The sequence below is a fragment of the Moschus berezovskii genome, chromosome 4, assembly GCF_049115385.1.
Source record: "Moschus berezovskii isolate FMDL1 chromosome 4, NW_MosBer_1.0, whole genome shotgun sequence".
Lineage (NCBI taxonomy): Eukaryota > Metazoa > Chordata > Mammalia > Artiodactyla > Moschidae > Moschus > Moschus berezovskii.
In genome coordinates, this window is record NC_142463.1 from 94353989 (window position 1) to 94367832 (window position 13844).

The window sequence follows — 13844 nt, forward strand, 5'->3', positions numbered from 1 at the left end:
AGACTGGACCTGAGTAAATAAAACTGAATTTAATATTAGGAATGACATTTTGGTTTTCAATAAAAAAAAGACCATAGTTGAATATTTCATTGTTACAAAACTTTAAAAAATTTGGAATATTGAATTTATACCTTTAACTTTTAAAATATGTTAATTAAATGTGTCAGCTATTCCCCCCAGGGATTATCTTGTGCATTTATTCTTGGTATCATCTCTTAAAGGGAGCATTTAGTCTTTTTTAGGGTACCTAGACTCCCGGTGATGGACAGGGAGGCCTGGCGTGCTGTGATTCATGGGGTCGCGGAGAGTCGGACACGACTGAGCGACTGAACTGAACTGAACTGAGACTCCTTTTCACATAAAGTGAAAATCTTGCACTTTTTTCTAGCTCAAAAATTATGTTTTTCCCAGCTCAAAAATGTAAGTTTAGCAGAAACTATTATGTCTGATAAGTTAAAGTTACACAAAACAAAATGTTATTTAAAAATATTACTAAAGTCTTCTGGAAAAGCATCGATTATACTGTAGGACATGGAGAAAATTAGAACATACAGTCAGTATGTTGAAAACAGAACATATTGTCTTACTGCTCAAACCTAGGTACCTAGTACCATATTTATTGCTTCTAGTAGCCCAAATCTGAAACGAAATAGTTATTTCAGACTTTTGCTGCTCACTTTAAAAAAGCCATCAAGTCCTATTAATTTGACTTTCTAAGTATCTTTTTACATTTGACACATTTTCATCTTTAATGGCTCTGTCATAGCTTAGATCTTCATACCTTACTCACGCAGGCTATTAAAACTGTCTCCCTAATCCAGTCTGGTAAACCTAAACCATTTTTCATACTACGCATTTTCTTCTGAATTTGATCATGCCTCCCTTTCTGCTCAAAATCTTCCAAGATTTCCATCCATAAAGTCTAAACTCTAAGAGCGTTTGCAATGTCTTCACACCTGCTAAGTCTCTAGTCTCATCATTTCCCCATTTGCGTCCTCACACACCTACACTGCATTGCTTGGTTTCATTCTCGGACTCATCTCTCTCACAAATCGAGCGCCTTCAGCTGGAGCGCCTCACAACTCGCGCGCTACGGTCCTTCAGCTAGGAATACCCCTTCCGGTACTCACTATGTAGCCTTAGTTTAATTTCTCCTTTCTGTTTTCTATAGAAGCAGTAACAGTAGCACATCCGTGAAGGATTCTCCTGACTCCCAAGCCACGGTAAAGGCCATTTTCCCTTTTGAAGTGTCTCAACTCCTTACAACCATTAGGTGATTACAGGTACAGGGGCTATAATTTTATCTGTTTGCACTTGTTTCCTTCCAGTGACTACGAACTCTTGGAGGACAGAAACAGATTTTTCACTCAGTTCCAGTCTATCATAGTGCAAGTAACTGTTAGTTGCTCAATTGTGCCCGACTCTCTGCGACCCCATGAACTGCAACCCACCAGGCTCCTCTGTCCATGAGATTTTCCAGGCAGGGATACTGGAGTGGGTTGCCATTTCCTTCTCCAGGGGATCTTCCTAACTCAGGGATCGAACCCCAGTCTCCAGCACTGCAGGCAGATTCTTTATCGACTGAGCTACAAGGGAAGCCTATCACAGCACCTAATCTATTATAGCACCTAATAGTTTTATTTACATTCTTAAACAATAGCAGAAGCTTAAAAAATGTAAAATTCTTAGAAGGCAGGTAAGAATTGTTACTGACGTAAAGGGAAATCTCGCGAGATGCAGGTCTTGAGCGCTGGGTCAGACGCTGCTGACCGTTATTTCGCGGTTAAATCGCGGTTCGCCCTGCCCCACCCTCCTGGCCGCTGCGGCGGAGCTATTTCCCGCCTTTTCCGAGGTTCGCAGGCAGAAGTTTTATTGGTTCTTTCTGCTGCTCTAATAAGACAGCAGGTGGTGGTTTGCGTGGGCACTGAGCCCGCGGTTTCCCGCTAATTTTTTTTTTAAAGGTAGGGTCAGGTGTGCCGAGTTCCTTCCCTGAGGAGGAAATCTAGAGGTGGGCGACATTTTGGTACTGCCGCTCCCTCAGGCAGGGCAGCCTTCAACGCCTCCGTAGTCGTCTAAGTACCTAAGCTAGTTCTTCCCGGCGAGGTGGTGCAGTTTAACAGGGCTGGTAGAGGTAACGGGCTTCTTTTCAGGCTGTCCTGGTGATGATGCTAGTTTGAGTTTCTCCATTTTGTGCGCCGCCAGCACGTCCATTGGTGGTAGGGGGACGGTGGGGACATAGGGGATGTTTCCCCCCCAAGGCAGTAATGCTGTAGGCTTACATGGTAGAGGTTTCGCCTATTCCCTATATACCCATTTATTACAGAACAAGTAGGGTATTAATAAAGCCATGTAAAACACTTTCCCCCCTTGAGCAGTAGATAATTACGCGACTGGAAGAGAGAAAATGGAAAAACAAAAGCCCTTTAAATTGTTTGTGCCACCAAGATTAAGTAGCAGTCAAGTATCTGCAGTGAAACCTCAGACTTCGGGAGGAGATTCTAATTTCTTCAAGGTAAATTTGCATATGAATTTTGATTTGACTATTCTTTAGGTAAAGGAAGCAAAGTGAACTTTCCTACTGGTGGTGTTTTATACATTTTTTTCTGTAAATATCGTCTCATTTAATATTGCTATTTAATCTCATTTATTCTTGCTTTCTCAAGTATATTGAATAGCATTGCTTTGAATTAATAATGAGCATACTTAATGTGTTTAGACATCATTCATTTAAAGAAGTAATCACTGGCGTTTTAAAATTCTGCATACATAGTGGTGTTGGAGAAGACTCTTGAGAGTCCCTTGGACTGCAAGGAGATCCAACCAGTCCATTCTAAGGGAGATCTATCCTGGATGTTCATTGGAAGGACTGATGCTGAAGCTGAAACTGCAATACTTTGGCCACCTCATGCGACGAGTTGACTCACTGGAAAAGACTCTGATGCTGGGAAAGGTTGGGGTCGGGAGGAGAAGGGGACGACAGAGAATGAGATGGCTGGATGGCATCACCGACTCTGTGGACATGAGTTTGAGTGAACTCCGGGAGTTGGTAATGGATAGGGAGGCCTGGCGTGCTGTGATTCATGGGGTCGCGGAGAGTCGGACACGACTGAGCGACTGAACTGAACTGAACTGAACTTGGGACCTGTTTATTTTAATCCTCCCTTGTCACTTTCTTAAAATGATTTAAAGCAACTTATATACAATAAGATATAAATTAGAAGAATGTTAGAATCAAGGAAAATTAAGAAAATTTAGACAAATGTATCGATATACTGGTAAAAACTGTGACTGAGGTTAAAATTTGACCCTGAGCTTCCTGGTTGAGAGGATAAAAAGGGAAATTTGTACATGTTCAGTTCAGTTCACATGTAGTAGATTCTTTTCGGAAAGGAGGAATTGTATCAAGTTTCTCAGGCAAAATAGCTTTTTTTTTAGTAATTAAATTTCTCAAGTGGAACTGTATGTTGGAGATGGGATGAAGCAATGAATATTTAAATTTTCTATGCTGTAGAAAAATTCTTATGTGTTTGTAGCCAAGAGTATAATGCTAAAATGCTATTCAGTGAAGAAAATTCTCAATTCTACCAGGGGAAAGGTATTAATAAAATGGAAGAAAACTAATATTCCAGGCTACTAATTAAATTTACTTATATTATTTCTGAGTACTTATAAAGCATGTGTAATGTAATTTTAGTTAGCTTTCTCTTATAAATGAAAATTAAAAATTTTTGCTTTGTTTACATACCAAGGTCATTTGATTTTTTTAACACAATTTATGCATTAAAGAGGGGGCTTCCCTGGTGGCTTAGAGGGTAAAGCGTTTGCCTGTAATGAGGGAGACCCGGGTTCGATCCCTGGGTCGGGAAGATCCCCTGGAGAAAGAAATGGCAACCTACTCCAGTATTCTTGCCTGGAAAATCCCATGGACGTTAACATTAAATAATTTACAATTATAGTCACTTCTTTAAGGAGATATATATGCAATTACATATTATTACACTGCTAGTTATTAGAGTGATATGGGACAGTATGTTTAAGAACTTCTTTGTGTTTCTAGGGTTTCAACAAATGTGTTGAAGATGATTTTGGTTTTCCATTTGCAATGACCAATGTCTCCAAAAATGGGGAAAACATTGATTCAGGTAGGAGATTAGAAAAGCAATGTATTACCTGTGTAGAAGCATTTTTAAAATATACTTTACTAGATATCAAATGTAAGTATTATATTGATTGACATTAGCCTTGACATTAAAGCTGGATATAATAGTATAAAAAATAAGATGTTGGCATTTAATTCCAGTTGTCTTTTATCTTGCAGATCCCGCTTTACAAAAAGTTAACTTTTTGCCCATGCTTGAACAGGTCAGTTGTGTATAGTGTATATGGATATAACCTGTTTAGGTATTGAATTGCTTACTTGAAAAAGAAAAAATATTCTTTAGTTGTTGGATTACTAGTCTTCAGTATTTAATTGCTACTATTTGGAAACATCAGAAATATTTTCTCACAGGAAAAATTTATTCATTTTTTAGACAGATAATTCTGACAGTTGTCATTACCAGGAGGGACTAAAAGACTCTGATTTTGAGGTCAGAAAATTTCCTATTCATATTTAATTTCTTATAATTGGAGTATCATTTATTATTACTTCTGTTTATCTTTCTTTTGAGGCTTCCAAAGAGTTAATGTTTAGTTATTGTTTTAAGTTATATTCTTTAAACCTTTTATCCCCTTCATTTTTCTTTTAAATTTGCTGAAAGAGTAAGCCTCTATATTTTCCTGGATTATAAAAGCATCCATTCTTAAGAGGCAATTTAACTTTAAATCATAAAAATCAAGAATAGAACAGGGGCCTATTATACAGTGTGAAGTAAGTCAGAAAAAGAAAGATAAATACTGTATACTAATGCAGTATATGGAATCTAGAATGATGGTACTGATGAATTTATTTGCAGGGCAGTAATGGAGAAACAGACAGAGAATAGACTTATGAACATGGGAAGGTTGGAGGAAGGACAGGGTGAGATGTATGGAAAGAGTAATATGGAAACTTATATTACCATATGTAAAATAGATAGCCAGTAGGAATTTGCTGTATAACTTAGCGAACTCAGACAGGGACTCTGTAACAACCTAGAGGGGTGGGATGGAGAGGGAGATGGGAGGGAGGTTCCAGAGGGAGGGGACATAACCTATACCTATGGCTGATTATTTTGATAATTGGCAGAAAACAACAAAATTCTATAAAGTAATTATCCTTCAATTAAAAAATAGGAAATATCACAAAATAAGTAATAAAGTACCCTTCTCAAAAAAAAAAAAAAGAAAAAGGGGAGATGTATACGATATGTGAGAAGGCTGAGACTTAAGCCAGTATGTTACAAAAAATTCTTGAATTAGTAGGTATGATTTTTAAGCTTACTGTCTGAAGAATTTGTAGGATATACTCTACTTTTGATTTTAGTTATAAAAATCATTCTTATGGCACGTAGATGTCTTTAAAACAGACATTCCATGGCCTGATAAAATGCTATATGTTTGTTGCTGGGATTATGGTATCACAAATTTATAAATATGGAATTCCTAAATTTTGGTAACAGAACTATCAAATAGTGATTAGAAAAAAAACTTCTGATATTTATCTTATAGTATGTAAGTTGTTGATGTGGGAAATCCAAACAAAATCTCAGGCTAAATGAAAGAACTTGTGTTCAGTATTATTTTTCGTGTCATTGTATTGTAAACTTTATATCCTTTGGTTAATTCTTAAAACTGTTTGTGTAACCAAAATGTTGCAAGACCTTTGCTAAAATTTATAGATTTGTAGAGTGATTTATTTTAGCTTTTAACCAGCCAAATTCTCTAATTGACTTAAAGATTTCTAACTTCTGACTTCTGAATTACTTCAAAATTTGAAGTAATTTGATTTTATTCAGCAATGAATGACTTAGTCAAGTGATCAGTAACCTTAGTCAAGTGACCAAGTTATAAAGTGAAATAGCTAATATTGCCTTAGTAGTTAAAAAAAGTTAACATAGCTTTCAGTATGATATTAAGGCAAAAACTAATAATCTGAGGAGAGATTTGGTCTCAAGTACTAAGATACTCTTGAGAGTCCCTTGAACTGCAAGGAGGTCAAACCAGTCTATCTTAAAGGAGATCAGTCCTGGGTATTCATTGGAAGGACTGATGCTAACGCTGAAACTCCAGTACTTTGGCCACCTCATGCGATGAGTTGACTCATTGGAAAAGACCCTGATGCTGGGAGGGACTGGGGGCAGGAGAAGGGGACGACAGAGGATGAGATGGCTGGATGGCATCACCGACTCGATGGACATGAGTTTGAGTGAACTCCGGGAGTTGGTGATGGACAGGGAGGCCTGGCGTGCTGTGATTCATGGGGTCTCGAAGAGTCGGACAAGACTGAGCAACTGAACTAAGATACTCATGGATGTTTTTAATAAGCAGCTGTAGTTTGGTTATACTAAACTTTGAACAATTAACAGTTTTTGAAAACTTATTTTATAATAGAATTCAGAGCCAATGAGCAGACTATATTCAAAACTGTATAAGGAGGCTGAAAAGATCAAGAAGTGGAAAGTGAGTGTAGAATCTGAACTGAAGCATAAAGAAAACAAGTTGCAAGAAAATAGAAAAATAATTGAAGCACAGCGGAAAGCCATTCAAGAATTACAGGTATAATGAGACTTGGAATTGAAAATATGGTATAGTAAATCTTATAATGCTATTTAAACCGAAGTGTTATTTCATAGTTAATTTAGATTTATCTTGTTTCTACCATGTGGATTTTAAGAATGGTGCTTTTTTGAAGTTTCATTAATATTAGTTGCATTTCAGTTTTAGGATGAACACACAGGAGAGGTTGCACAAAGCTTAATTAAATGTCTAGGGAAATAGTAACTTATTTTATATAAAGATTGAGTTAGTGATTCTAATTATAGAGTTTTAATTTTTACTAGTTCCTATTTCTGATGATGTTTTGTTTGATATAAATGTGTTTTTTTAATATATTATAAAATGGCATTTTCTAATATATAAAAAAGCAGATAAAACTTTGAATTTGAAGTTGTTTAGCTTCAACATTGTGGCATGGTGAAAAAAATTTTGAGAAAATGTAACACTGGGTTGGACAAAGATAAAACACCTTTTAAGAATGTTTAGGGAAGCTAATCTTACATAAAAATATTGTTGGATACATTTTAGAGATGATTCAGGAAACCTAATTTTAGACTGATGAAAGTGAGACACATATTCTTATAGATTATCCATAAGTGTGACCAAAAGTTCTTTTTTATGTTCTAAAAAATAATTTTTATAGACCATCACAGCAAGTTAACAAAGAAATGCTGCTTAATGATTATACTTATGTTTATTTTGCTAACTAAAACATGATGAACTGTTCTTCTGTCTTGTAAATTAGTTTGAAAATGAAAAAGTAAGTTTGAAATTAGAAGAAGGAATTCAAGAAAATAAAGATTTAATAAAAGAGTAAGTAATTTAATGCATTTGCTCTTTACAAATTTATTTTTATTTCAAGCTAATTATTAAAATAATTTCCAAAAATTTAATGGCCTCTTTCTGTTGTATAATATTAATTGTTATATAGAATTATGTCTGGGTGCTGTGGAGAAAAGGAAGACATACGTATTTTACATTCTTTCATTTGGCAAACTGGTCATTGACTAATAGCTTCTCAAATTAAAAAAAAAAAATTCTCACTTTTTAAAATGACCAGCAGAGGAAGCCATTATTTGGTGTTGAGAAGGGTGCCTGATAATCCTGTATTTACAACTGCCTATGTGTATTGTATACTTTTCTGTTTGATTATTGTTTTAGATGCAGCTCTTGCAGAATAGGGCTCAACTTAGTTCCAACCTGATTCTCACTGTCAAATTCCTGTTTTTGCCCGTGGTGCAATCATTCTTCCATTAACTTTGGCTTGAAACTTTAGTATCATCTTTGACTTTTCCTTTTCTTTTTTCTAGGCAGTAGCTAAACTTTATTTTTTGCTTCTTTCACTTCAGATGGTATCATGCAGAATTTAATAGAAGAATATAATTGTTTATCTGACAATAAATATTGAATGGTTAGAATATAATGTGAGTCCACATACAGTGATAAATTTATTTCTATTTGCTTTAAGTTAAACATTGTTCTAAATATGGTTCTAGAAGGCTTATCACCTTGTCAGTAAAGTTGCTAATAAGTGAAAAATATTATTACAGCATATTGTTTTAGCTTAATTCAAAGACAACCTATGATTTTTCAGAAAAATCTAGATGTTTCCCATAATTTTTTTTCTGGCTAAATATGGTTTGGATATTAGGGGGAAGGGAGAAAGAAGAGGAAGTTTCTAAAATTGTGTGCCTACTGTATGTTTGGTACTTGTCACTTTTATATGGATGTGTGATTGAGTTTCTTTAGTGTACATGCGTGCGTGCTCAATTGTGTCTGACTCTCTGTGATATCATGGACTGTAACCCACCAGGCTCCTCTGTTCATGGGATTTTCCAGGCACGACTACTGGAGTAAGTTGCCATTTCCTCTTCCAGGGCATCTTCCTGACCCCAGGGATCAAACCTGAGTCTCCTGTGTCTCCTGCATTGGCAGGCAGATTCTTTACCACTGGAGGGCACCACCTAGGGAGGCCTTCTACAGTATAAGGCAGATCTGAAGTCTTCTGTAGACCTGCTGCGGCTGCTGCTAAGTTGTGTCAGTCGTGTCTGACTCTGTGTGACCCCATAGACGGCAGCCCACCAGGCTCCCCCGTCCCTGGGATTCTCCAGGCAAGAACACTGGAGTGGGTTGCCATTTCCTTCTCCAGTGTATGAAAGTGAAAAGTGAAAGCGAAGTCGCTCAGTCATGTCCAACTCTTCTTGACCCCATGGACTGCAGCCTACCAGGCTCCTGCATCCATGGGATTTTCCAGCCAAGAGTACTGGAGTGGGGTGCCATTGCCTTCTCCGTAATACCAGTATTTGGTAACTTGTGAGCTTTCTTAAATGGCTGCTGTCTCCATTAATAAACAGTTGACTTTTATTGTGAATACTGTAACTGCTTAGTTTATATATATAACATACCCTGTAGTGTAGAACAGTGTAGTATGATATAGTATAATATAGAATTTATGCTATTTTCTGAGGTAGGAGGGAGTGACTATATTTTGGTGTGATATTTTTCTATTTTAAGCACTTGATTCAGTTGAGTGTCAGTTTTGGTCTCAAATTGTCAGTTGTCATTTGAGAGCACCTAACTTTGGCCACCTCACGCGAAGAGTTGACTCACTGGAAAAGACTCTGATGCTGGGAGGGATTGGGGGCAGGAGGAGACGGGGATGACAGAGAATGAGATGGGTGGATAGCACCACTGACTTGATGGACATGAGTTTGAGTGAACTCCGGGAGTTGGTGATGGACAGGGAGGTCTGGTGTGCTGTGATTCATGGGGTTGCAAAGAGTCGGACATGACTGAGCGACTGAACTGAACCGAACTGAACTGAACATTTAGTGAAGAGCTTTGTCAGAATGTAGATAAGAAACAAAACTTAGAGTGACTTGATTATTGGATAACGAATTTAATGTTAATAGAAAATCACTCAGATCAACCCATTATTCGCTTGATCATGACTTTCTGAAAGGAATAGATTTTAGTGTATTCTTTCTTTTTTTATTTTTGTATTTTTCTTGAGTTTGAAAGAGACTTTGGATATTTAAAAATCATATGCCTGGCCTGTAATAGAAGTTTGAGAAACTGTAACTTTACTGAATTTGTTTAATTTTTTCTAACTGATTTTTGGCAGAGTCTGAGGGTTTTCTATTTATAATAAAATCACTGCAAATAGTGACAGTTTTACTTTGTTTTTCTGATTTGAGTGCCTTTATTTCTTTTTCTTGTCTTTTGCTATGGTGGTGAAAATGAGCTTCCTGTCCTGTTTCTGATCTTAGAGGACAAACTTTCAGCTTTTCAGGGCTGGATATGATGTTAGCTGTGGGCTTGTTATATATGGCTTTTATTATGTTGATATAGGTTCCCTGTATTCCCACTCTGTTAAGAATTTTTATCATAAATGAATTTTGAATTTTCTCAAATGCTTTCTCTGCATCTTTGAGATGATCAAAGGTTTTATTCACATAATGAAATTCAGGAAATTACTCATTTTATGTTTTGAAGGTAAGATAGTTGGAATATTTCTGGAGTAATTAGTAAATGAAGATCCCAATTCTGTCTTCTCATTTTATTTCTTAGGTGAATCTGGAACTGTTTACTAAGAGATTATTGAAAGCTACTTGGGTAGAAACTTGTTAAGGAGGCTTTTACTTTCAAAGAAGGCAGTTATTAAATCATCTTTGCTAATAGTACAGTCAACCCGTTTTCCTTCATATAGTCACTTATAAGTGATTCATGATATATATAAAATATAATGTTTTAAGAATTTCTTTAAAATTATAATAGTAATGTTCAATAACTTTTAGATATGATTTTGCTTTGAGATCAGATTACATTTATGCAAACTCTTTCCTTTGTTCCAGGAATAATGCTACAAGGCATTTATGTAATCTACTCAAAGAAACTTGTGCCAGATCTGCAGAAAAGACAAAGAAATGTAAATATCTTTTCTTGTTTTATATTATTTTATCAATTTGTTGTTATTACGTTAATATTGGGAAGTGGAGAGGGGATCAGATTATCTTAATTTTTTGAAACCAGTTTTTATTTGAACATGTTATATGTGTCTTATACCATTTCTTTATATAATAACTAGATTCTTAATTCTTTGAGCTTTGAAAGCACAAAGGTTTTTGAAAGATAATATATATTTCAAAAGGTATATATTGATACTTGACATTTATAGTTAAAGTGTGATCTTGAGACTAACATCCTCTGTCTAGAACAACCAGGAAGTTGAATCAAGAATGATATATAGTTGTATTCATAATAGAAAATACTGATGGAGGGCTATGCTGAAAGCATAGTACTTAAGAATAGCAATGTAGTATTTATAAATAGAATTCTCAAATTTCTTCTAAAGAAACATTATTTTAAAACATTCTGTTAAGGTTGTGGTATATATGTGGATGTGCATGTTTTTATTTTATGCATATTTTGATGTTAATTGTAAAGTAGGAATTTTTTTGTTTTGATGAAAAACATTGTCTGATTTTCAAAAATAATAGTGTTTGTCTTTGTCATTAATCTGACACCAGCTCTACTTTGTTATTTGTTTGTTTCTGGCAAGAATCTATTGGGAAATACTGTGTACCTGCTTTTCCAGGATAGCTTCTATTTTTTAAATTTTAATTGATATCACACAGCTTATTGCTTAAGAGCTTGGACTGAAGAGTTAGATATCTCTGTGTTCAAATTCAAACTTTCAGTTTTTATCTGCCCGATCCTGAATAATTTATGTAACCTCTCTGTCCTTCTGTTTATTAAAGTACCTCTTAGTGTTGTTTAGAGAATTAAATTAGGTAATATAAAATGCTTAGAACAGTGCAAAGTACTCAATATATGTTAGCTGTTAATGTTGTTTCCAGTATTGCTAGTTTTTTATTCTTGATCCCTGCCTATAGTACTTAGCTTTTGTAACTGTATATATACTTTTCAGAATGTACTGCTCCACTATCAGCAGTTCCACTATACCCTGTTTATTCAACTTTCAAGATTAACTTTTCTGCTTAGATATAAAAAGTGGTGAAAAGTATATGGATGTAGGTAGAGAGATACTATTGGAGAAGGCAATGACACCCCACTCCAGTACTCTTTCCTAGAAAATCCCATGGATGGAGGAGCCTGGTAGGCTGCAGTCCGTGGGGTCGCTGAGGGTCGGACTCGACTGAGAGACTTCGCTTTCACTTTTCACTTTCACACATTGGAGAAGGAAATGGCAACCCACTCCAGTGTTCTTGCCTGGAGAATCCCAGGGACAGGGGGAGCCTGGTGGGCTTCCGTCTATGGGGTCACACAGAGTCAGACACGACTGTAGTGACTTAGCAGCAGCAGCAGAGAGATACTATATTGATTGCCTTGTAGAAGGTAACCTGGGCTAGAGAGACAAGGCTGTTAGTGCTTTCTTCTGTTTAGTTTTAAGCTAAGTCAGAGATCAGTTTGTGGGAGAGGTTAGAAGAACTTTTTAAACATTTTTAGGTGTTCTCTTATATGAACTAAAGATTGTATCTTTTTTTTTCAATATTTTAGTTTATCTATTTATTTATGGCCACACTGTATGGCTTGTGGGATCTTAGTTCCCCAAATAATGATTGAACGTGTGCCCTTGGCAGTGAAAGTATAGAGTTCTAACCACTGGACTTCTGGGGAAGTCCCTGCTCCTCTTTCAAGGCTTTTTTGAGATTGAACTACATGAGCTGTTTCTGTGTTTTGGAGATTAATCCTTTGTTGGTTGCTTTGTTTGCAAATATTTTCTTCCATTCTGAGGGTTATCTTTTTGTTTTGTTTATGGTTTTCTTTGCTGTGCAAAACCTTTTAAGTTTAATTAGGTCCCAATTATTTTCATTACTCTAGGAGGTGGATTGAAAAAGATCTTGCTGCTAGTTATGTCAAAGAGTGTCCTGCCTATGTTTTCTTTTGAGAGTTTTATAGTATATGGCATTATATTTATTTCTTTTATTAGTTTTGAGTTTTTTTTGTGTGTGTATTAGAATTTTCTAATTTCATTTGTTTACATTTGTGGCTATCTAGTTTTCCCAGTGCCATTTATTGAAGCGATTGTTTTTTCTTTATTGTACATTCTTGCCCTAAAAAAGTCTTAATACTTGCCTTATATTTAATGTAAACTCCATATGTATTCTTGCCTTAAGCCTTTATTTTTCTATTGTGACTTTTGTTTTTTATTCATTCAACATTTAAAAAAGTACCTACTATACACCGTGAAATGTTCTAGATGCTGAGGGAAAACAATAGTAAAAATACAAATTTTCTGCTATTATGGAGTATGTACTCTAGTAAGGGGACACATACCATAAATGAGTAAATATAATGTATGTTGGGTGCTGATAACTATTTAAAAAGAATATTTTAGGATAGAGTTTTTGGGGAAATTTTTTTCTGATTAAGTGGTATTTGATTCAGTTCAGTTCAGTTGCTCAGTCGTGTCTGACTCTTTGTGACCCCATGAATCACAGCACGCCAGGCCTCCCTGTCCATCACCAACTCCCGGAGTTCACTCAAACTCATGTCCGTCAAGTCGGTGATACCATCCAGCCATCTCATTCTCTGTCGTCCCCTTCTCCTCCCGCCCCCAATCCTTCCCAGCATCAGACTCTTTTCCAGTGAGTCAACTCGTCGCATGAGGTGGCCGAAGTATTGGAGTTTCAGCTTTAGCATCAGTCCTTCCAATGAACACCCAGGATTGATCTCCTTTAGAATGGACTGGTTTGATCTCCTTGCAGTCCTGAATAATTGAGGGGCTGTACCATGAAGCTATTTTGGGAATGAGTATTTCAGGCAGAAGAAATAGTAAATGCAAAATCCCTTAGTTGAGAGCCTGTTTAATCTTTTCAAGTCATAGCAATGAGGTCACTGTGCTGTTACTTTTCATATTTCTTACTTTTTTTTGGTTTATATTTTCACAGATAGGCAACTCAGGTTCAGATCACAAGTTCTATCTTACCTTTTGTGTGTTGGGATTCCATTACCAGTTCAGTTTTCAAAGCTTTTGCTGTGTTACTTGGGTCTGTTTCATATATACTCCACTCAAGATTAGATTAGTTCTGGGACTTGGATAGCGATTTCAGAGCCTCTGCTGTATTTGCCTTGGGTCTATCTTGTGTATGCACATCCTCCCTTTTCCCTATGGGACTTGTACC

The 13844-nt window shown here is 36.1% G+C and overlaps 1 protein-coding gene across 4 annotated transcripts in view; it reads left to right on the forward strand.

The window, feature by feature from the left end:
- Positions 1–2112: 2112 nt before the first annotated feature.
- Positions 2113–13844, forward strand: part of SYCP1 (synaptonemal complex protein 1) — a 137874-nt gene continuing 126142 nt past the window's right edge. For 2 of the 4 annotated variants that reach the window (XM_055402444.2, XM_088834891.1), the window contains exons 1-7: positions 2405–2512; positions 4058–4142; positions 4319–4366; positions 4537–4589; positions 6532–6696; positions 7442–7509; positions 10551–10624. In XM_055402444.2, coding sequence (XP_055258419.1) covers positions 2405–2512; positions 4058–4142; positions 4319–4366; positions 4537–4589; positions 6532–6696; positions 7442–7509; positions 10551–10624 — 601 coding nt within the window. Of the gene's footprint in view, positions 2132–2375; positions 2513–4057; positions 4143–4318; positions 4367–4532; positions 4590–6531; positions 6697–7441; positions 7510–10550; positions 10625–13844 lie in introns of those variants that run through there. The other 2 variants (XM_088834892.1, XM_088834890.1) reach the window with 2 other exon arrangements.